This window comes from Gekko japonicus, unplaced genomic scaffold (assembly GCF_001447785.1).
Source record: "Gekko japonicus isolate JY-2015 unplaced genomic scaffold, Gekko_japonicus_V1.1 scaffold300, whole genome shotgun sequence".
In the NCBI taxonomy this organism is placed as follows: Eukaryota; Metazoa; Chordata; class Lepidosauria; order Squamata; family Gekkonidae; genus Gekko; species Gekko japonicus.
Genome location: NW_015169179.1, coordinates 189,454 through 211,415, shown reverse-complemented (window position 1 = coordinate 211,415; position 21,962 = coordinate 189,454). Strand labels below are relative to the sequence as shown.

The 21,962-nt window shown below is 42.1% G+C and overlaps 1 protein-coding gene across 1 annotated transcript in view; it reads left to right on the top strand.

Annotated features, from left to right (window-relative positions):
* ATG4B (autophagy related 4B, cysteine peptidase) overlaps positions 1 to 21,962 on the top strand; it is a 40,938-nt gene that overhangs the window by 15,952 nt on the left and 3,024 nt on the right. Inside the window, exons 4-12 of the mRNA XM_015416063.1 lie at positions 534 to 632; positions 2,192 to 2,293; positions 2,958 to 3,030; positions 4,898 to 4,977; positions 12,013 to 12,209; positions 13,217 to 13,295; positions 13,486 to 13,631; positions 17,892 to 17,948; positions 21,839 to 21,932. Coding sequence (XP_015271549.1) covers positions 534 to 632; positions 2,192 to 2,293; positions 2,958 to 3,030; positions 4,898 to 4,977; positions 12,013 to 12,209; positions 13,217 to 13,295; positions 13,486 to 13,631; positions 17,892 to 17,948; positions 21,839 to 21,932 — 927 coding nt within the window. The remainder of the gene's footprint in view (positions 1 to 533; positions 633 to 2,191; positions 2,294 to 2,957; positions 3,031 to 4,897; positions 4,978 to 12,012; positions 12,210 to 13,216; positions 13,296 to 13,485; positions 13,632 to 17,891; positions 17,949 to 21,838; positions 21,933 to 21,962) is intronic.

Here is a 21,962-nt window from a genome sequence, read left to right as displayed (position 1 = left end):
ATTTTTAGATAAGTGACATCTACCATAGAAGAGTGGAAGAGAAGTTTTAGAGTAATTAAATGTAAAAGTGTATATTTTACTGGCTCACTTGAAGCCAGTAAGGTTTCAGACCCCACATCTTTCTCATTTCCAGTGACTCAGGATGGGTGAGATCTCTGTTGGAAATACTTCCAAGTCTGAAAGACTCTGCAGTTTGCTAGACTGAATGTCTGCCAATAGATTGCTCAGGCTTTGTTGTGATTGCTGAACTGTGGGTTCTGAGAGACCTGTTGTTTCCCCAACATCTGGACATTTGTGATCTGCAGCAAGTATTTATGTTAAAGAAGTGTTTTGCTTTCCTTTGTTTTTTCTTTCTACCTCCAGTCTATTAAGCTGGAGAACAGGCAGCAATAATGAAGTGGGAAGAGCAGAGGGTTGACTTAATGCCAAAGTCTGGTTTCTAGGTACTCATTCTCATATTCAGGAATATGCCTTCATTGCCTTGTGGCACTCACACAAAAAAGTTGATGTCTTTGTTTTTTTTCTGGCTGTAGGGGGAACAGGTCCTACATCTGACACTGGTTGGGGATGCATGTTAAGGTGTGGCCAAATGATCTTTGCTCAGGCCTTGGTGTGCAGACACTTAGGCAGAGGTAAGTTAAATGCAAATAATAATGATATGGAAAGGACATGGGCTTGTATCCAGCTTAGAAGTACTGTGGATACAAGAAGGGAGGGTGGGATTTTTACCAATTCCACCTCTCCCACCGCAGCTCAAAATGTCTTCCCTCAAAGCTGCTCCTGGGGAACAGAGGACTGGTGGTCTCCTTAGAAGGTGGCACTTGGCAAGAATTGCCCCCTCCTTGCACCATTATAATTTTTTGGTGGGTTCAAAGCCACTATGCTATAGTGTGTAAAGATACCATAAGGTTCCTTAAAAATTATTTTGGCAGTTTGTTAATTGAACTGATGGATAAAAACAGACCCGCTAGAAAATATTCCAGCTGTCTTTTGGTAGCACCACTTTGTTCAAAAAATATATTCAGGCTTGAATTAGATAAAGGTGCAATTCACAAGGCTGTGTATTAACTGCTAGAATTCCTTTTATCTGTGTGTCCACTTACTTATTTCTTACAGTGCAAGTTGTATTTTGAGCCTGGGAGAATAGAATTGAAATTTGGGATGGGGCTGTGGTTCAGTGGGAGAGCTTCTGCTTTGCATGTGGAAGGTCCCAACCTCAGTCCTGACATCTCCTGTTAAAAGGGTCAGGTGGTAGGTAATGAGAATGATACCTGCCATTCGGTGTATACCGTAATGATCTTGATAGATCAGTGGTCTGACTCGTTATTAGGCAGTTTCATATGTACACATGTACATGTGAAATTCTGTTATTGATAGTGACGTGATGAGAATGTAGGTAGGCGTTACACCAAATTAAGGCAAGATAGTTCAATTAATCTTCCAGTGTTTTCTGATTAGGCTGCCAGAACTGGAAGAGAAGACTTAAAAAAAAAAAAAGTATATGTATTTCACCCTGACCTGCATAACCTAGACAAGCCGGATCTCATTAGATTTCAGAAGCTAAACAGGGTCAGCCCTGGCTAGTATTTGGATGGGAGACCTCCAGGGAATACTGGGGTGTGACACAGAAGCAGGCAATGGCACACCACCTCTGAAGTCTCTTGACTTGAAAGCCCTCTGGGGTCACCATAAATCATCTGTGACTTGATGGCAAAAAACACCGACAACTTATATTTCACCCTGACCTGAATAGCCCCCACTAGCCTGATCTCATCAGATTTCAGAAGCTAAGCAGGGTTGGCTGGTCAGTATTTGGATGGAAGACCACCAAGGAATTCCAGGGTTGCTATGCAGAGGCAGGCAATGGCAAACCACCTCTGAACATCTCTTGCCTTGAAAACCCTACAGGATTACGAGTAAGTTGCCTGTGACTTGACTGCAAAATGAAAAAGAAAAGACACACCTACTTATACTTCATACTTAGTTTGGGATTGTACTCCACACTTGATCACAACATCTCATCTTGATCACACTTGATCACAACATCTCCACACTTGATCACAACATCTCATCTTGTTAAATATTTTGTTTTCACAAAACCACAAAATTACCTGCTACTTATAGGCACACAAAGAAAATAAATAACTTAAGAGTGTTTGGAATATTGATTAAAACATATTTTGTGTCTCAGATTGGCGGTGGATGAAAGGGAAGAAGCAAACAGATAACTATTACAATGTTCTTAATGCTTTCATCGACAAAAAAGACAGCTATTATTCAATCCACCAAATAGGTAAGATGCAGCAAGTTCCTTCAAGTGGCTCATCTATGTCTCCCTTGGATATTGCAGTGTTAGTGGGTGGTGGTTTCTTTAGTTTATAACATACTACTTATAGCACATCATTCCTATATGGTAAAAGTGAAGACTGTTCAGATGGTAGGCTTGTACTTATGTAAATCTGTCACTGTTGTAAATTAACAAAGGAGGCTGATATGTTGAAAAAGAAGAGGAAACACCGTGATTCAGATTTCATATTTTACTGAACAGTAATCTATCAGGCTGTTTTAGAATAAAATTCTGTAGTGTCATTTTACCCAACAGTGTTATTCTTCCTTTTTCTCTGTTTTATTTACAGCCCTTGTAGACAACACTAGAGCCCATGTAGTTAGTCAAGGACTAGTAATTTTATTCTGTAGAGGTGAATGCTTTGCAATAAACTCAATCTTCAGTTTTCCTTTTGTTGTAACAATAAAAATAAGTATGTCTTCTTTGGTGTCATGTGACACAGACTTAGAGTGAAACACAGTGAAAACTTCTTTTAATATTCTTTTATTTAAAATCTTTGTCCCCTCCTTCTTAAGCGCTGTTCATTTGTTCTTAAAGAATAGAGATTGCAAAATTCAGAAGGAACTTTAAGTGAATTTATGGATTAATTACGATATGTCTTTTGTTACAGCCCAGATGGGAGTTGGAGAAGGAAAATCTATAGGCCAATGGTATGGACCAAATACAGTTGCACAAGTACTCAAGTAAGTGCTTGATAGTTTCTGGCTTATTTTTCCTGCCCATAAAAACTGCTAGTAGCCGCTACTGAAAAGCAAATGAAAATTATCTTTTCTCCATCACACTTTTCCTCTCCTCATGAAATATCAGATTTGTATGTTAAGCTTCCCTATCCGCCTTCCAAATGAGATTAACTCCAAAAAGTGAAATTGAATCATACGTTTTAGGCCTTCTGCTCATGATCTGTTTCTGGGAATCCATCTCTTGTTTGGGAAATTAGAGTAGTAAAGGTTCTCAGGCCTTTGCAGTAAGGATGGGGCTGTGTAGGATATACCTAGATCTAGATGATCAAGTAGCAGGTGTGACCCTGAAATCTTACCTATACTATCTTAAGCCTCTCTGATATAAAATCAGATTGCCCAGTTTGTCTAGAACTAGAGGGTGAAGTGTATAAGGGTACTCTTTTATGTGAACAGGTACTGAGCAACTGAATGTTGAATTATTAATGTGGTAGTGTGATGTTACAGCACATTCTCTATTGAGCTTCCTATAGATCTGCATAGGAATTATTTTGCAATAGGACAACTTGTTGGTTTTCAGAACTGTCAAATAACAGTGCCAGTTTGTTAGCTTGGGAATAGCCATATCCTGTAGGCACTGTCTAAACTGGAGGTATCCTCTTCCTTCTTCCTGATGGGGAAATCTGAATATGAACGATCTGTGACCCTGATAGTGCAGTCCTAAAGACACTGTTCTGGGAGTAAATCCCATTGAGTATATCCTTCGGTAGGATTTTGAACAGGCCTGTTTAGGATTGCATTGCCCAATTCATCAGTATTTTGTTAAGCATCTCAGTTTATGGAAATTTTAGGCTGGAGAACTATATTACTGAGGTAACAGAGTATTTTGCAACCATCAACTCTATACTGTAAGATCAGAATACCTTTCTCCAAATCAGCTCATTTATATATATTTATTCCAGGTCAGAATATAGATGGAGGGGATAAGAGATAAAAGTGATGGAGGAACGCTGCATGTATAGGAGGAGACGAAGGACTATGAGGAAGGGTTTGTGTATAAATACAACCAGTCCATGTTTGATTTCTGACCTCTTAGCCAAATATTGGGTTTGATCCAGACTAAATTGGCAGGTTCCGTATTTTCCCTTCTTTGCCAAGACCCCCTCATCATTCGTCAGGGTCCCCTTTCTCCCAGGAGCAGCATTTCTTACAATTAGTGGGCTGCAGTGGAAAGGGTAATTTTCTACTATTGAAAAGGGTAATTTTCTATCATTGAAGTGGTGGCGGCTACAAGCATGGACAGCTTCAAGAGGGAATTAGATAAGCATATGGAGCAGAAATCCGTCGGTGGCTATTAGCCACAAGGTATAGATAGGGACTCCGGTGCAAGTGATGCTCTGTATTTTTGGTGCTTGGGGGGGGGGGGCAATAGTGTGAGGGCTCCTATAGTCCTGGCCCCACTGATGGACCTCCTGATATCACCTGGTATTTTTGGCCACTGTGTGACAAAGTGTTGGACTGGATGGGCCATTGGCCTGATCCAACATTGGCTTCTCTTATGTTCTTAAAAACTTAGTATGGATCCAGTCCATTGTGCACACATGCTACTTGCTTTAAAAAAATGACAGATGAGTCTTCAGTGCTTGCATTTGCTGTGAGATGCTGTACTATGCAGCCAGATTCTGGGCAATGTGATCATAGCCAAGTGGCTTTCTAACACTGTGGTCCTAAACTGAGTTTACCCTTCGAAGCCTGTTGAACTCTGTTTAGGATTGTACTGTAGATCTTATCAGATTTAAATCTGTAGTGTAGTTGCAGCTGTGCCTTTCCATAGTGCTTTTGCTTCTAATTTTCCTCTATCCCTCTCCTGTAGAAAACTTGCCACTTTTGATACATGGAGCTCCTTGGCAGTGCACATAGCCATGGATAACACTGTTGTAATGGAGGAAATTAGTAAGTAGCCCTATGTCACTGTAGGAGTTTGTTCTGTGTCTAGTGAAAAAAAAAATCTAACAGCACAAAACTGTGAACAGTATATTTTTCCAGAAGACGTTCTCCTTAGCTTGACATCTCTGCCAGTAGCTGTAGGATTGCTTTAGAACCCTAAACAAATTGCCATGTAAACCAAATGAGTACAATCAGCTTTCATGTCTCAAGAAATGAAATGATGATTCCAAAACTGAAGATCAGTCACCTAGTTTTGTTGTTTTTAATAGATCAGTCATAGTTGCTGTGAAATCTGGATAAAACAAAATTTTCAGTCATAATGGTATTACTTCCATAATATTCTGTGGGCTTCATCTCCTTTAATATGGTATAGCCTGTCCTCTCTAGGTTGAATTCTTCTTTTTATTCCTAGTTGGAATTGATTGATACTACTCAAGACCTGTAGGTCAGAGGAGTAGAGAAGGAAACAAAAAGGAAGTGTGTGGGTTGGATCTGGCAAAAGGATTATGCCTGAACTGCAAATCTTCCTGGCTTTCCCCTTTTCCAAGCAGTCCTTTCTGAACCCAAGGAAGTTGACTGCCAGAGTTCTGGGTCCTATATGGAGTTATAGCCATGCAGATGTGGAGGGTGAAGGGGATGAAATTTCTCCCTTGTTTGTCTGTGATCACAGCTTTGCTCACAGAAGAGGCAGGAGGGAGCTGTTTCACCCTCTTTTCCCTTCCCACTGCAGCCTCCCAACCCACATGGCTGTTAACTTCACATGGATCATGCGACCCCAGGAGGTTGAGGGAAGCTGAGAAGATCAGCATTCGTTGGCACATTCCACTGATGATTCACAAGAAAATCAGCAATCGGCACCTTCCACTGATGGATCTCAGGGTCCAACCCTTTGACTTGTTTAATCGAAGTCTCCACTAGTATATGACCTATGCATGTAGGCGTGCACTTCAAAACATTTTCGGTACACCCACAGCATCTGCTGACCCATGATGATTTGTGGCCTGTCTTTCTTTGTTCAGCTGGGATTTTTCTCTGTTGCCTTGAGTGTATGCACCCAAATTTGAAACAACTGGGTTGATCGATTTTGCATTTTTAGTCTGCATTATTTTAATATGCTGGTGGTATGATATCAAAACAGAATGTACTCCTTCCATGGGGGAAGTCATCCAGATTGGTTAGGTCACATCTTCTCTAGCTCCAGGCAGGGCTATGGAAATTTTAGCAAGTCTCTACTGGATTGTATCGGGTCTAACAGCCTATTCATGCCCAGTACTTGATACTCTGGGAAGAAGCTTGCAGGCTCCAGCCAGCCTGGTGAAGTTGTTACCAGGTGGCTCCCTCCCTCTCTGAAGGTGAGAGAACCTCCCTCTGCAATCTGAATGGTGGCCAGTTTTTGAGTTGCAGATCAGGGGAAAGCACAGAGGGGGCCAGTCCTTCTTCATCAGCTCTCTATGTTCCTTTAGGTGGGAATCAAGCAGGCCCCAATTTTTCCCATGCTTTTCAACCCTCCACCAGACTGGATGTTACAAGCCTATAGGAATTCCTGGCCCTTTTCACATCCCTTTTTACTTCAGTAAGGGAGTCAATCAGGCCCCCAACCTGGCCCATGGTGAACCCCAGCCACACTTCATCAGGAGTCAGAAAAGATAGAGAGCACAAAAGAACTCATTTCAGGAGAGGTGCCTGTGAAGAAATGCATTTTTTCTTCAGAAGTTTGAATTGAGCAAAACCTTCACTCTGAGTTTTAAAAGTTTTTTCCCCCTCTCAGGGCAGAGAACAGGCAGGAAGGAAGGAATTCAGTTCAATTGCTTTCCAGACTTACCTCAGCCAACCTTCATACAAATGCCAATAGAGCCAGACAATGGGATGGTCAAGCCCCCACCCACCCCAAGCAGCCAACAGAGATTTGGAGGAATTAAATACTAGAAGGAAGGAAGGAAGGAAGGAAGGAAGGAAGGAAGGAAGGAAGGAAGGAAGGAAGGAAGGAACTGGAGATCGCCAGGAAAAGGCTCTTTGACCTGGCCTGACCTGATCAGTAGGTGAGGAAAAGAGACATAATAAAACTCAGGGGAGCAAGGAGGAAGGTCTTTTTGGTGCTGAGACCATCAGAGCAGACAGAAGTCTTAACTGAGGTCTGGAGGAGGTAGCCATTAACCATTTGCTGGTCTGGAGGAAACTGCAAAGTAATGGAACTCCTAAGATAAGGAGGTTGTCCTGTATTTTAACATCTGATAGGGCATGTACAGAGAGAGGGACAGAAGAATTGCATTTTACCCATTTCTTTTGAATCCCTTGCTCAATCTGGGGCTGTGCTAAAAGTATGCTTGTGGACATTTTTAAAATAAATACTTCATAACTTTTGATGCTGATAGTGGTTCTCTCTACCACATAGACCTCCATTGTCTTGGACACACTATTTTAAAAGGAGTGCCAGGGAAAGGCTGGCAGTTGGCGAGTGGCTATTCCTCCAGGGGCACACAGGGCAGTAAATGGTTCCCATGGTAACCAGGCGCTGGGCAGCGGGAGACACAGAGGCAAAGCCTCAGAACTTGGAAGGGAAGCTGGGAGTCCTGACCCCCCCCAGCGGGCAGTTCCTTACAAAGGTCAGGTGGTGGCACTGGTTTTCCAAGAGAGAAAGAAAAGCCTTTCTAAGTGTTGGGAAAACCTTGGAAAACCTTGGCGGGCAGGGTGGAACAGGGCTTGCAGGCCGGAGCAGGCCCATTCCACCACAGTGCCCATTCCTATTCACCACCCAGATTCTCCTCAAGATCCCCACCACCAGGAAAGTGATTGAGAGGGACCACCAGAACAAAGTACACCTCAGTCCAGCCTTTGGAGGCCTCGGATGATAAGGGTTCTCTGTCTCCAGACACTGCAGAAACCTGGCCTACACTTGGAAGCAGCGACAAGACTGGCCATAGAGGAGAAGAAGAAGAGTTGGATTTATACCACAACAGACACCCTGTGAGGTAGGTGGGGCTGAGAGAGCTCTGAGAGAACTGCTCTGAGAGAACTGTGACTGACTCAAGGTCACCCAGCTGGCTGCATGTGGAGGAATGCAGAATCAAACCTGGTTTTCCAGATTAGAATCCACCGCACTTAACCACTACACCAAACTGGCTTCATCAGTATTACCAAGTTTTTCAAGAGCCATTGTGGGTTGGGCCGACAATCTTTTGCAGGATTTAATTATGGATCTGACCACCCTTATGAGGTCCCTACTTAAAATTAAAAGGGCAGCAGAATATGCCTCTCATGCGTCACAGGATGCAATGCAGTTTTGTGCCACAGCACAGGAAGCAAACAGGAAGAAATCTTTGGCTAAAACACTGGAAAGTGGATACCTTGTCCAAGTCCAATCTGTTGGTGAAAATGTTTTCAGGCAGACTTCTCTTTGTAGAGGGAGCACCAGACTAGGTGCTGATGGAGACCAAAGTGAAGACGGCCATGCCATCGACCTTGGCCAATAAGGAGAAGGAAGCAATACCCTTTCATTCCTTTCACAGAGGTGCCCATGCAAGGAAGGGACAACAAAGATTTCTGAGGCTCCTGTTATTCAGGTCATTGGTCTAGATTCCAGCAGAGACCCTACTCTACAAACAGACAGGACGGAACCAGACAAATAAAAAAACTCACAGCATGACTGTCTGATAAGAGATTGGCTCCAGGACTTTGCTCAGACCTGGGAGAAATCAACTACCGACCAATGGGCTCTATCTATAATCAGGAATGGGTACAGGATAGAATTTACCTCCCCTCCTCCTCACCATTTCACTCTGTCCCCAGTTCCCAAGATGGAACAGCCGTGCCATCTGTTGTTGCAAGCTATATACCACCTCCAACAGATTGGAGCTATTGAGCAAGTCCCTACAAATCAATGATTCAGAGTGGTTTGTTCAGTCCTGTTTCTGGTCCCAAAGAGATCTGGGGAGCGGAGAGCAATTCTGAACCTGAGAAGTGTAATTCTGAACCTGAAATGTGTAAATCTATGGGTACACAAGCACAAATTCCATATTGAATCTGTGCATCTTACACATAATTCAACAGAATGACTTTCTCATGTGTCTGGATCTCAGAGAGGCATACTTACATGTTCCCATACAGCAGTCATCCAAGCAGTTTCTCAGCTTCGCTTTCCAAGGTCAGCACTTCCAGTACAAAGTCCTCCCATTCATCATCACTCATAGTATTCTTGGTTGTCCTAGTAGCAAGTTTATGTCAACAAGGGATTCATCTTTACTCATATCTCAATGATATATTGATACCAGGGACAGCAATTACACGATCAAAGTGCTTCAGTCGCATGGGTTCCTGGTAATTTACAGAAAAGTCACCTCATCCCTTCCAGAAACCTGATTCATTTGAGAGCAAGGATAGAAACGAGTCAAGGGAAGGTGTTCCTGCCGGAAGAGAAGCAGAAAAAGATTATAGAGGTAGCAAAAGACATTTGTAAGCAGAGGTCGGGAGATCTAATGCATTTATTGTCAGTCCTAGGGCTCATGATCTCCACAATAGATGTAGTTTGTTGGGCCCAATTCCATAACAGACCTTTACAGTGGACTCTGCTTCCTTATCAGAGGGAGATAAGGATATAAAAACACAAACAAGTGAAAATAGACATCTCGTTAAAGAAGTCCCTAAGTTGGTGGACATTCCCATTGAATTTCGTCAAGGGAGTAAGTTTTCTTCAGTCATCTCACCTTCTTGTGATAACTGATGCCAGCATAAGAGGTTGGGGGGGGGGGGACACTGTCAAAGGCAAGGTCGTTCAGGGCAGGTGGAGCCCAGCAGAGATGGCCCACAGTATAAACTGGCTGGAACTGTGTGCAGTCAGGCTAGCTTTAATGTCCTTCCAAGATCTAGAAGGAAAAAAGATACTAATATGCACCAACAACACAACTATGAAGACACATGTCAATCGCAAAGGGGACACAAGGTCAAAATCTCTGTTCAAGGAGACCAAACTTCTGTTTCAATGGGCAGAGAAACACCTAACAGAAGTAAGAGTGGAACACTTGAGAGGTATAGCCAATCGAGAGGCAGACTGGTTAAGCAGAAAGGATCTCGACCCAGAGGAATGGAGCCTAAATTGAAACATTTTCCAGCAGGTAATGATATGATTTGGGACCCCAATCATGGATTTATTGGTATCTCCTCACAACAACCAAGTTCCCAGGTTTCTAATAAGATTTCACAATCCCGGGGCAGAGAGCGAGGATGTCTTTGTTCACCCATGGTCTCCTGTATGCATTTCCACCAACTCCCCTGATCAGCAAGGTCATCAGCAGAATAAGGAGAGGGAGAGAGATAGCACAGAAGTGATTTTTATTGCTCCCTTCAGGCGAAGACAAACCTTGTTTTTCGGGGCTCAAGAGGATGTAAGGGTCTCTGCCATGGAGACTTCCGACTGTTCAGGTTCAGCTGACAGCCTGGAGACTGAGTGGGTGGATCTAGAAAAGGCTGGATTTCCCACAGAAATTGTAAATATCATTATATAATCCAGAAGACTGGCCCCCTGATGCACTTATAATCATACATGGAAGACATTCAGGAAATGGGCTGCAGACAAACAAATAGATCCACTAAATCCATTTTACAGGGACATTGTTCTCTTTCTTCATGATGGGGGGAAACAAGGTCTGAAGCCAAATCCTATAAAATGGCAGGTGGCAGCTCTGGCTGCGGTTCTGGGACACAAGAGGATACAGAACTTTTCTAACACACATGTAAAGCGATTTCTTGGGGGAACAACACAACTGGCTCCACTGATTAAACACAGATTCCCAGTGTGGAGCCTTTCTAAGGCATTGCAAGTGATGGCAAAAGTTCCATTTGAGCCACAGAAAACTGCTGAACTGAGATAGGTATCCTGGGAAGTGGCTTTCTTAGTGGCGCAGTCCCTTTGGCAAGAAGAGTTTCCGAGTTGGCAGCCTTATCAGTTCATAGAAAGCGGCAAGTCTCAAACTCACAGATGCTCTGTTTATATCACACAGCAACCCATCGCCAGGAAAGAGACTATCAAAATCATCAATTGCCTTCTGGGTTAAGATGTGTATTTGGAAGGCGTATGAGACTCAGAACCTAGTGACACCCAAGAACATTACAGTTCATTCTACCTGAGCAGCAGCAGCAGCTTCAGCAGCATTCTCTATGAAGGCTCCAGTGGAGGAAATTTTTAGAGCGGCCACACGGTCTACTTTTTCAACCTTTGTGAAGCATTACAGGATAGACCAGACGGACTCTGTGGAGGACTGCATTGGAACAGGTTCTGGAACAATAAAGGGTAATCCCAACCAGGGATGCATCTTGGGCACATAACCAGTCTGGATGACTTCTCCCACTGAAGGAGAATGAAACATTGGAAGTTTCTTCTCTTCAGTGGGGCAAAGTGGTCCACTTCCCACACAAAAACAAAATAAGGACTGAAGGGAGGAGGATAGACATGGAGCTGGGCTATTATAAGACTGGAGGGTCAGCCTTGATCCAATCCAGTAGAGACTTTGCATAACCCTGCCTGGAGCTAGAGGAGGCATGACCTAACCAATCTGGATGACTTAACCCCACTGAAGAGAAGAAACATTCAGGTGGGTTCCAATGTTTCATTCTCGTGGGGGGAAAAGAACAAGAAATATATGCACACGAAGGAGCCACTATGCAGTAACGATTTCAGATGACTGATTTGTCATGTGACCTAACTAGTGATCCAATTAAGGGGTTTCAGTAGAATGGAAAAAGTTGCCATCCTTGTCCCAAGAGTAGAATTTATATCAGTATTGATAGATTATTTTGAAAACATCTATAAAACAAAATCTAAGATATCCAAAGGGTGATATCACGTACATGCTTCAATATTTTGGTTGTAGAGTTTTCTTTAAAAACCCTCTGAAGTTTACTAAAAACCGTGGCCATATAAGGGAATGTATACAATGGGTCATGCTGGGAACTACAAGAGCCATTTTGTTTGAACTCTCTGGATGGTTATTCAAGTCTACAACTGCTTGAAAAGTTTTGCTCAGATGGTTTCTGCTGATGTCTTGGTAGGGAGGTTGTGCTGGTTCAACTATCCATGTCCTGGGGCTTCGGCATTTCCCACTGCAGAGTCGGATTTGCTGTCCAATGGGTATCCAGATGGAGCAGAGTGCACAGACAGGCTATTGCTCTGGAAACCTTTAGTACTGCTGATACCTCTTCGTCTTGGGCTCACAGACATTAATGAAGCCTACATTGAAACCCTGAAGGTAGGAGGTTTGTTTCTATTAAAATGATCTAGCTGCCTTGGCAGCTGACGTTATCTTGTAAGCCTTTATTATGTCATTTATTCATACATGGCTTATACTTGCTTCACTGCCATTAATTTTGTTTTTAGTGGTCTAGTTCATGGTCCACTAGCTGGTGGAATGTTTCTGAAATGCATTGATTTACTTCATTTATGCCTTGCCTTTCTCCCCAGTGGTGACCCAAAATGTGGTCTTCTCTCATGCATTTTGTGCTCTGAATAAACCTGTGAGGTAGGTTAAGCTAAGTGGGTGTGACTACCCCAAGATCACCCACCAAGCTTCTGTGGCAGAGTGGGGGATTTGAACTAGGTTCTCCCAGAGTCTAGTCCAGCATTCTAACCACTATACCACATTGGCTGAACAGGTCAAAATTTATGGCAGTTCAAAACAGCATTTGACATATCAAGGACAACTCCTTGTTAATAAAAATAATTAAATATATGTTCAGCAGTGCTTTTCATTCCTACTCCCAACACTGAATGCCACTGCAGGGGGAGAGGGATGTGCTGCCGTTCTTGGACGTTGTCTGGAAGCTGTAATTGAGACACGGGGGTCAACTCCTGCAGCACTGTATAGGTGCCTAAACAGTGCTGCCTGTTGGGGTCCTGGCACTTCCATCACTTCCTCCTGATGCTCTCTTGTAAAAGAGCATCTTGTACCGGCATCCTTCAGATGTGGAGGCAGGAAACCTCACTGTGCCACGCACTGCAAGCATTTACATTTTAAAGCATTAAAGTTGCCTTTCTCCAGCGTTCTCAGAGTGCTTTCTACCCTGCTCTTTCTCAAAACTTTACTGCAGTGGCTGTCCCTTGTGAAAGTTTTTTGTATTGAAATTAGCTGTTTTATTGCCTGTTGCTGAATGGCTAGTGTGCGTATACATGTTTCTGTTCATGTATTGCTCATTGCTTAGATGGGTGTTCATTTCTGCTGACTGCTATACAATTCGTTGTATAACCTATGTTTTCCAGCACTGTTTTATGATGCCTCAGTCCCTAGGAGTGATTGGAGGAAAACCTAACAGTGCTCATTATTTCATTGGATATTTAGGTGAGTGTGTCAGTTGAGTGCATCAGTGTCAAAGGGTGGGAATTCCATTGTATCCCTACTGAGGGAATAGCATTATATTGTATTCCACATTTTACAGCATAACTCACTATTTTAAAAATATCTGCTATCTTCCATATCCAGTTTAATGTTGTGTTTCCTGTTATAACTTACCATTGGCTATTTTGTCTAGGTGAAGAGCTAATCTACCTTGACCCACACACTACTCAGCCTGCGGTGGAGCCAACTGACAGTTGCCACATCGCTGATGAGAGTTTCCACTGCCAACATCCACCCTGCAGAATGAGCATTGCAGAGCTCGATCCTTCTATTGCAGTGGTGAGTGGGTCTCTGCTGCAGTGTTCCCTCTAAGATGAGTTAGTGTGAGCTAGCTCGCAGTCTTTTAGCCTCTAGCTCACACATTTTTGTCTTCGCTCTGGAAGGACGGCTCCAGAGCAAACTAAGTTATACAGGAGCCAAATCTCTCGCTCACAACTTTAATGCCAGTCGCTCACAGAGTAGAAGTTTTGCTCACAAGACTCCACAGCTTAGAGGGAACATTGCTCTGCTGTTGCCCAAGAGCGCTTATCTGGAACTATCATTCAACTCTTCATTTACTTCCAACTGGTTCCTCTTCCCTACAAGGATACTACAGCAGTGGTGTTCTCCCCCACCACCACCCCGGGCCAATCTTTGCACTACGCCTGCCTGTTTGCCAGGGCTTTTGAGGAGGCTTGAATGGCAGGCATCTTTTTTTGGGGGGGGGGGGGATTTTCTGGTTTGACATTTTATTTTTGGTTTTAGCTGGGGGCATTTTTAGCTTTTTTTGGTTTTGTTTTTTTGGGAAACAGAATAATAAGAAAATACAGTAAATTAAAAAATGATTACATATTGTAAATATCTATCTATATATATCTCAAAAGATATATAACAAGATATATGAAATAGAAAATATTTCTCCTCTATACCCTCTTCATTGCTTTGGCCCCGGTCACACGGCAAAGTTGCCGCGGGAGAGGCACGGGAGTCCCGCGGATTTTCTGGGCGCGATCACACCCCAACATCTGGGAAGCGCAGTGCTCCCGTGGCGAACCCGTGGCTCCCCGCTGAAGGTGCAGAGTTAAAAACTAGTACCTACGAGGTACTAGTTTCCGGAAACCGTGGGGCAAGGGTGGGCGTCTGCCCCCGTTTCCGGTGGACTGTCGTGGCATCCGGCGGCTGCCGATGTTCCGTCGCAACCAAGGGGATTTTTTCCCCCAAGTCTCCGCAGGATGCGGAAAAGCGCCCAATGGCACATGTGCACAAACCGGAAGCGGCATTTGCCACAGGAGCAGTGCGACGCGAGTGTCAGTTTGAATGCGCCATGCTGCTTCTTTGCCGAGCTGCAGACTTAGCCGTCTGATCTGCACCTGACGCCTACCCACGGGACCTCGAAAGGACTTCTGATCGGGCTGCCACGCATTATTTTCCTCCGGGGCAAAATTGCCCTCCCCCCCCCCCCCCCGCATTATCTGGCCTATGTGACCGGGGCCATTGAAAGGTTTTTGCGACACTGTTTATAAAATACTATAATACTATAAAAATTACTTCTGTTGGGATACATTTATATCAAATTTTGTAACTTATCTGTTTTTCAACTGAAATTATTAATTTCATCCTTCCTGCATACTCATTACTGCATATTTTTGCCATTTCTGCAAACTCGCTATTACATTTGGCAAATAGGTAGTATAACAAAAATACCGAAGGGAGGAGGAGTTATTTATTCATTGTACAGCAGAATTACACACAGGAAGCATATAATAATATAAAATATGTAATCAAGTTGATACAACAGGTATACAAACAGATTGAACAATCCCTCTAAATAAGAATATCTAAAATTTCAATCCATTCAGTTGCAGCTGGGGAAAGTTCAAAGAGCTCCATCACATCTCCCTAGAGAGCACGATGTTCACATTCCTGTGACAGATGAAAAATAGTTTGGCCGGCTGCACCACAGTCATATTTGGGTCCTGCTATCTTGCCCCATTTAAACAACAGGTCTGCACATCTGCCAAAGCCGTCTTCTATTAGCCGTCTTCCATACTTTATGTGGCAAGTCAAATCCTGCGGGCCACTTGTTGGTGTTCATCAGGTTATGATTATTGGGTGGAACGGATTGCATCCATGTTCCCTAGATCAAAATTTTGTGATTGCAGGATTTGCGCAGATCTTATTGCTGGGTGTCAGGAACTTAGTCTGGATTGACCCGTGTCAGCCATATCTTTGTGAATGGGCTATTCTTTTTTCAGTGATCTTTCTGTATTCACAAAGAAGAGTGTCTTGTCTTCAGAGATGTGGAGGAGCAATGTGGTACAATATAGGTAGCCAATAGGTCAGAGTGGGTTTAATAAATTTGCTGAAGGTTCTCATTATTGTATTTAGTTGGACATCAAAGTTGTGGACATGGGGGCTGTTGAGCAATACTGAAGCGCCATATTCTGCAGTACTATACACCAACCCCAAAACTGAGCATCTAAGTGTTATAGCAGACACACTCCAAGTTGTACCACATAATGTTTGGAGAATGTTGTTTTGCTTGCGTATTTTCACTGCTACATTGGTAAGATAGCGTTTATAGCTCAAGGTCCTGGCCAGGGTAATGCAAGGTATTTAAGTGTATGGTTGTGTGTAAGTTGGGTGCCATTAAGGTAGAGATTCAGTTCACAGTTGGCAAGATTGTCATTGAGATGGAAATGGGAGCATTCTGTTTTTCCTGGACTTGGAATGAGCCACCATTTACGGTAGTAGCCAGCCAAAATTTTGAGGTCCCTAGTCAGTACTTACTCAGTCCTTTCAATTGATTTGTGCCTTACTGCAATCACCATGTCATTGCCATAAGCAAACTCCCTGGATATCATCTTGGGAATGTCAGAGATTTATAGATTGAAAAGAACTGGAGCAAGGACCGAGCCCTGGGGTAAACTGTTACTCAGTTATTCTGCTTGCTGATTGACTGAACTATAATTACTTGGAAAGTTCTATTGCTCAGCATGTTATTTAAGAGTCAAAGTAATGTTCTGCAGGGGAAAACTTGTAAAAACTTGTACAACAGACCATCCCTCCGTACTGTGTCACAAGTGGCAATCAGGTTGATGAAAACTGCTCATGTCTGATACACTTCTGATACCCTGCCTCAATGAAAGTTGTTAAGCTGAGAACCTGGTCTTCACAACTATGACAAGGTCTCAATCCTGCTTGGTTTATAGGGACATATTCAATAATTCTGTCACTGATTCTGTTCCGGATTAGCCTCTTGAGGAGTTTGTAATGGGAGCTCAGAAGGGAAATAGGTCTGTAACTTGCTGCCAGATGATTTGGTTTTCCAGGTTTCAGAATAGCAACTGTCTTTACTTTCTTGAATTCCCCTGGGAGTCTTCTTGTTCTCATAATGTCAGTGAGAAACTTTGCGAGTCACTTCTTAGTGAATGTGCTGCTGTTGATCAGGAACTCATTATGGATGCAATCAAAGCCTGATTCCTTTCCAATCTTGATGTCCTTCAGTGCCTTGGAAATCTCATCCGCACTGAAATCCTCTGACAGCTTCAGTTTCAAAATCTGGAGTTCTTTTTTTATCCTGATTGTAAAATCTTGATCCTTCGGAGTTCTGGAAAGGGATACCAGTTGGGCAGCTAATTGGTTTGATGTTACCGCAGGATTTCCTTGGAGCACAGGTGGGCTTGCACATACTGTTTTCAACAGGTTCCAGGCTTTCCTACTGGAATGCTTGAAATCCAAATTTGCAGTTGATTTGGTTCATTTTTGTTTGTGTACAGCATCGAGTTCATGGAGTAGTTCATCTGCCACTTCTGGAACTTTGCTGTCAAGGAAATTTTGATTCAGCCTCTCACTCTGATCGCTCCAGCCTGGAATATATTCTTTCCAATATCCTCGAGCAATGTGCCTTTTTCGTTGTTGATGTAACAGCTCCAACAAATCGGCAGTAGTTGTTGTGTGTTGGAGGGACCATCCAAGACACCTATCCAGATTTTCACTGAAACCTTTACAATTTGCCCTCTCAAAGTTCGATCATGGTTTTGGAAAAGACCTAATCACTGGTATTTGGATTCCTAACTTGAGGATTACAGGTCAATGCTGACTGGGTGGGAAAGCCTCAAGAACATGGTGAAGTCAAGGGCTGCCTTGAACCACAAGGAAAAATGGGATATAAATGTTTAAATAAATAAATAAAAAGATGCATGATAAGAGTTTCCAGTACAAATATTTTATAGTATCAATAAAGCACGTTTAAGAAATACTCACTTTCTATTTGAAACTTGAACCTCTCTGATTTCCATATTAATATCATTCCAAGACATTATAAACAAAGCCTGCGTTCCCATAAATTTGCCAGTCCTTATATGTTCTGATGTCAGTTCAGAGAGCAATTTCCCATACTCTCATAATCCTGTTCATATCTCATAGTTAGGGGGGGGGGGGCACACAGAGGATTTCCAGTGAAATGTTGCACATCGTCTTGCATTTCCATTTAAACAATTGTGTTCACTTTGTGTTTGTGTGTTACGGCAATAAAAGGTTTCTCTTTCCTTATTACAGGGCTTCTTCTGCAACACAGAGGAAGACTTTAATGCTTGGTGCCAACAAATCAAGAAGGTCTGTAAACAGCAAGTCTGTTGTAAAAAGACACATCTAGGTGTCTTAGCATGTACAAAAATGAATCCAGCATTGCCCAGACCTGGATAGGCCAGGCAAGCCTGATCTGGTCAGATCTTGGAAGCTAAGCAGGGCTGACCCTGGCAAATTTGGATGGGAGACCTCCAAAGAATACCAGAGCCAGGAGGCAGAGGCAGGCTACTCAAGCCACTTCTCTGAACGTCCTCTGTGCCCCAATAGGAGTTGCCAGAGGTTGCCATGACTTCCAGGCACGAGCACTTACACACACACAAATGTAAAAAAAAAAAATCAAAAAAAAAAATCAGTATTGATAGATCCCACTGGTGGAGCAGGGAAGAAAGCAGCAGCTGTTGGGGTTGTGAGCCGGCTGTGCTCGGGACTACTTGGAAATGTTTTCTGGATTTAAAGTGAAGGTGTATGAAGCTATGGGAGAACCATGCTTTAAGTTTTGCCTTGAAATCTAAGACTGCAAAGCAAGGAAATGAAATAAGGGAACTTTTGTCACCCAAACTATTCTGAGTTGCATTGAAGCAGATGTGTAGCAGAGGGGAAGATACTGAGTTTAGAGAACCATCAGAGCACTTTTCTACAGCTGTCTCAGTCATAATTCAGTTCTCTATCATTATCTCTAATGATAAAAGAAATCACATCTTTAACAATGGAATGAACTTCTATGCTAAAATTGAATCACTGTAAAATCCTTAATATTGCCTTAATTGTTTATATAAATCTAAATTTTATTCTTGCTAATTATTTAATTACTAGTGGAATACAGAATCAAGTACTAGAACTATAATCAATACCTTCATCACCTTTTACATGATATTCAGATTATTCCAGAACTTTAAAAAAAGAAAATTAATTATTTCCATAGTATGAGTAATAAGCTTGCCTTTTCTGTAGAAAATCTTTCAGTGGTCTTTTGTTTATATGATTGGTTAGTTTTGCCAATGTTGCATACTTAGCTAGTTTTTCTTTCCAGATGTCTGTTGTAGGATAGTCTTCTGTCTTCCATTTCATTGCAGATATTACTCTGGTTGCTGTCAACATATAGCTAAGTAGGTCTTGTGAGGTTCTGTCTATGTTGTCTGGTAAGATTCCCAGTAACATACTCTCTGGTTTCATCAGGAATTTGGTTTTTAGAATATTTTGAATTTCTTCATGTATATTTTTCCAGTATCTTTTTGTCTTGATGCAGGTCCAACACATATGACAAAAGGTGCCATCTTCTTTTTTACATTTCCAGAAGACCCCTTTGTAATTCTTATCCATCTTTGCAATATCTTTTGGAGTGACGTACCATCGGTAAAACATCTTGTACCAGTTTTCTCTTTAATGCTTGACTAGCAGTGAATCTAATACCTTTAGTCCATAGATTTTCCCAACATTGAAACTGTATTTCCTCACTGAAATTTTGCATCCATTTAATCATGCAAGATTTGACTTGTTCTTCAGGATCATATTGAAGCAATAACTTGTAAATTTGCCCTAATAAATGGTCTTTAGATTATGAGGCAACTTTTCAAAATCAGTCAGTTCATTAATAACTCCTCTCTTTGTGCAGATATCATTTTTAATCTAGAAGCAATTTGAAAGTATATCCACCACTGTATCTCCTTTCTCTTGCCACTTCTTGATGCTACCTTGCAAGTCTATCATATCACCATGAGTTATAAAATCATTGTTTCTCCTTGTGTGATTACCGTAATAAGTGTCTATTGGTGACATTATTAGTGGAATTGTGGGGCTGATTCTGTTTTGTAGCATTTTCCAAATTTTAAATAAACTGTCTCTGATTATATATCTTTTATCTTGGGTTTTGGTTTTGGACATAGATTTTTTAATCCACAGGTAGCTATGTAGTCCATCATCAAGATTTGAAGATTCTAATTTTATCAATCTTTCACTGGGACTTCTGATCCAATCTGATATCCAAACTAGCCCAGCGGCTTGGTAATATAATTTAATGTTAGGTATTGCTAGACCACCTCTTTCCTTCTCGTCTTGCAATACTTTATTATTCTTGGCTTCTTATGTTTCCATACAAACTTATTTATTTGTCTATGCCAGTCACTCAAAGTCTTTTCAGGAACTGAAATTGGAATCATCTGTAACAAAACGTTTAATTTTGGTAGTACATTCATTTTTAAAGCAGAAATTCTTCCTAGCCAGGACAGGTGTAATTTGAACCATCTTTCAAGATCTTTTTGTATTTTGGACCAGGTTGTCATATAATTGTCCTTTAATAGTGTATCGTTCTGTCCCATGAGATATATTCCTAGATATTTGACTGGATTGCTTGTTACATCACATCCTGAAATTTTCTTAATCTCTTCTTCTTCTTGAGTAGTTGAGAATTTAAAAATAATCTTGGTTTTCTTCCTGTTGATTTATAACCTGAAAAGGATCCAAACTTGTCAGTTTGCTCCATTACATGTTGGAGAGATTGTTGGGGGTTCAAAATTGTAAGGACCACGTCATGTGCATAACTCTTTAGTTTAAACTGCTCTTCTACTACTTTTAATCCTTTAATTTGAGATCTTGTTTTATCTTGAAAGCAAAGATTTCCATCACAAGAATGAAGAGCGTGGACATCCTTGACAGGTTCCTTTGTCAAGACCCTGTTGATTAAAATTTTTGCATGTTGTTTGGTGTAGATGTTCTGTAGCCACTTCAAAACTCTGGAACCACACTTGAAATTTTGCAATGTTTTCTGTAGAAAAGTCCAGGATATATTATCAAAGGCTTTTTCGGTGTCTAAGAACATAAAAGGCTGCTTTTTCACCCTTGTGTTTAACGTGTTCTATTGCATCAATAACAAAACGAACATTGTCTTTTTGGTACAAAACGAGTCTGACCAGGATACATTTCTTAGATCTATCAGCCATGATTGAGGCAAAAATTTTGTAGTACACATTCAACAATAACAATGAAATAGGTCTATATGACTGTGGCAGCATTGGGTCATTATTCTCTTTATGTACTAATGTTATATGAGCTTCTTGCCAGGATGGTGGCACCATATTCTTTTTGCCTATATAATTCATAACTTTTTGTAAAGGTAAAATTATCTTCTCTTCAAATGTTTTGTAGTAAATTGGAGTAAGTCCATCTGGTCTTGGTGCCTTATCCTTTTTTAGTTTCTTGATGGCTTGTGAGACCTCTTGAATTGAAATGCTTTGATTCAAAATTTCTCTATTTTCATTTGAAAATTTACAAGTTTTCTTTGTTTTAAGGGCCAAACTGCAATCAGATTTCTTTTAATGTAGCCATGGAGGCCCATTAATTGAACTGAGACAGCGGGGTGTGTGTGTGTGTTAACTTTTCCCCATCACATTTTCTCAGGGGTCATTTCGTAGAAAAAGAGCTTGGGGAACTTATTAGCATAACTCATTAGCATATGCCACACCCCCTGACATCAGGGGCCTTGCGGTGGACCTGCAAGGCCAGCGGGAGTGCGAGGAAGCCCCGCCAAGGCCCTCCCTGGCTCCAGGCAGGCAGGGGTGGGGAGAGGTGGGGAGGAAGCAACTTACCCTCCCTCTTCTCCTGCCTCCTCCTGGCTGAATGAGGGCCGGAAGCGAGGCGGCCGGAAGCAGGGGGTGGGGCTTCATCATGTGCCCCGCCCCCTGCACCTCACCCGGGGGAACTGTGTTCCCCCGCGTTCCCCCCCGAAATGACCTCTGCATTTTCTTGATCTAAAGTCTAAAATAGAAGTGAAGATCCTGCCTTGTTTGGCCCTGAAATGATCTGTTCTGATAAGTGAAGTTGTGGCCTTAATAGTGATGGTCTTGCTCAGAAGCAACTGATGTTATCAGATGATATTCTTTGATTAAGAAATGGTTAGTAAACATTCTCTTTACTTCCAACAGTTGTCACTGATCAGAGGAGCTCTGCCAATGTTTGAACTGGTGGAACATCAACCTTCACACTTCTCTAGCCCTGATGTTTTGAATCTCACTCCAGGTAAAACTTGCTTTATAGGGATTTTAAAAG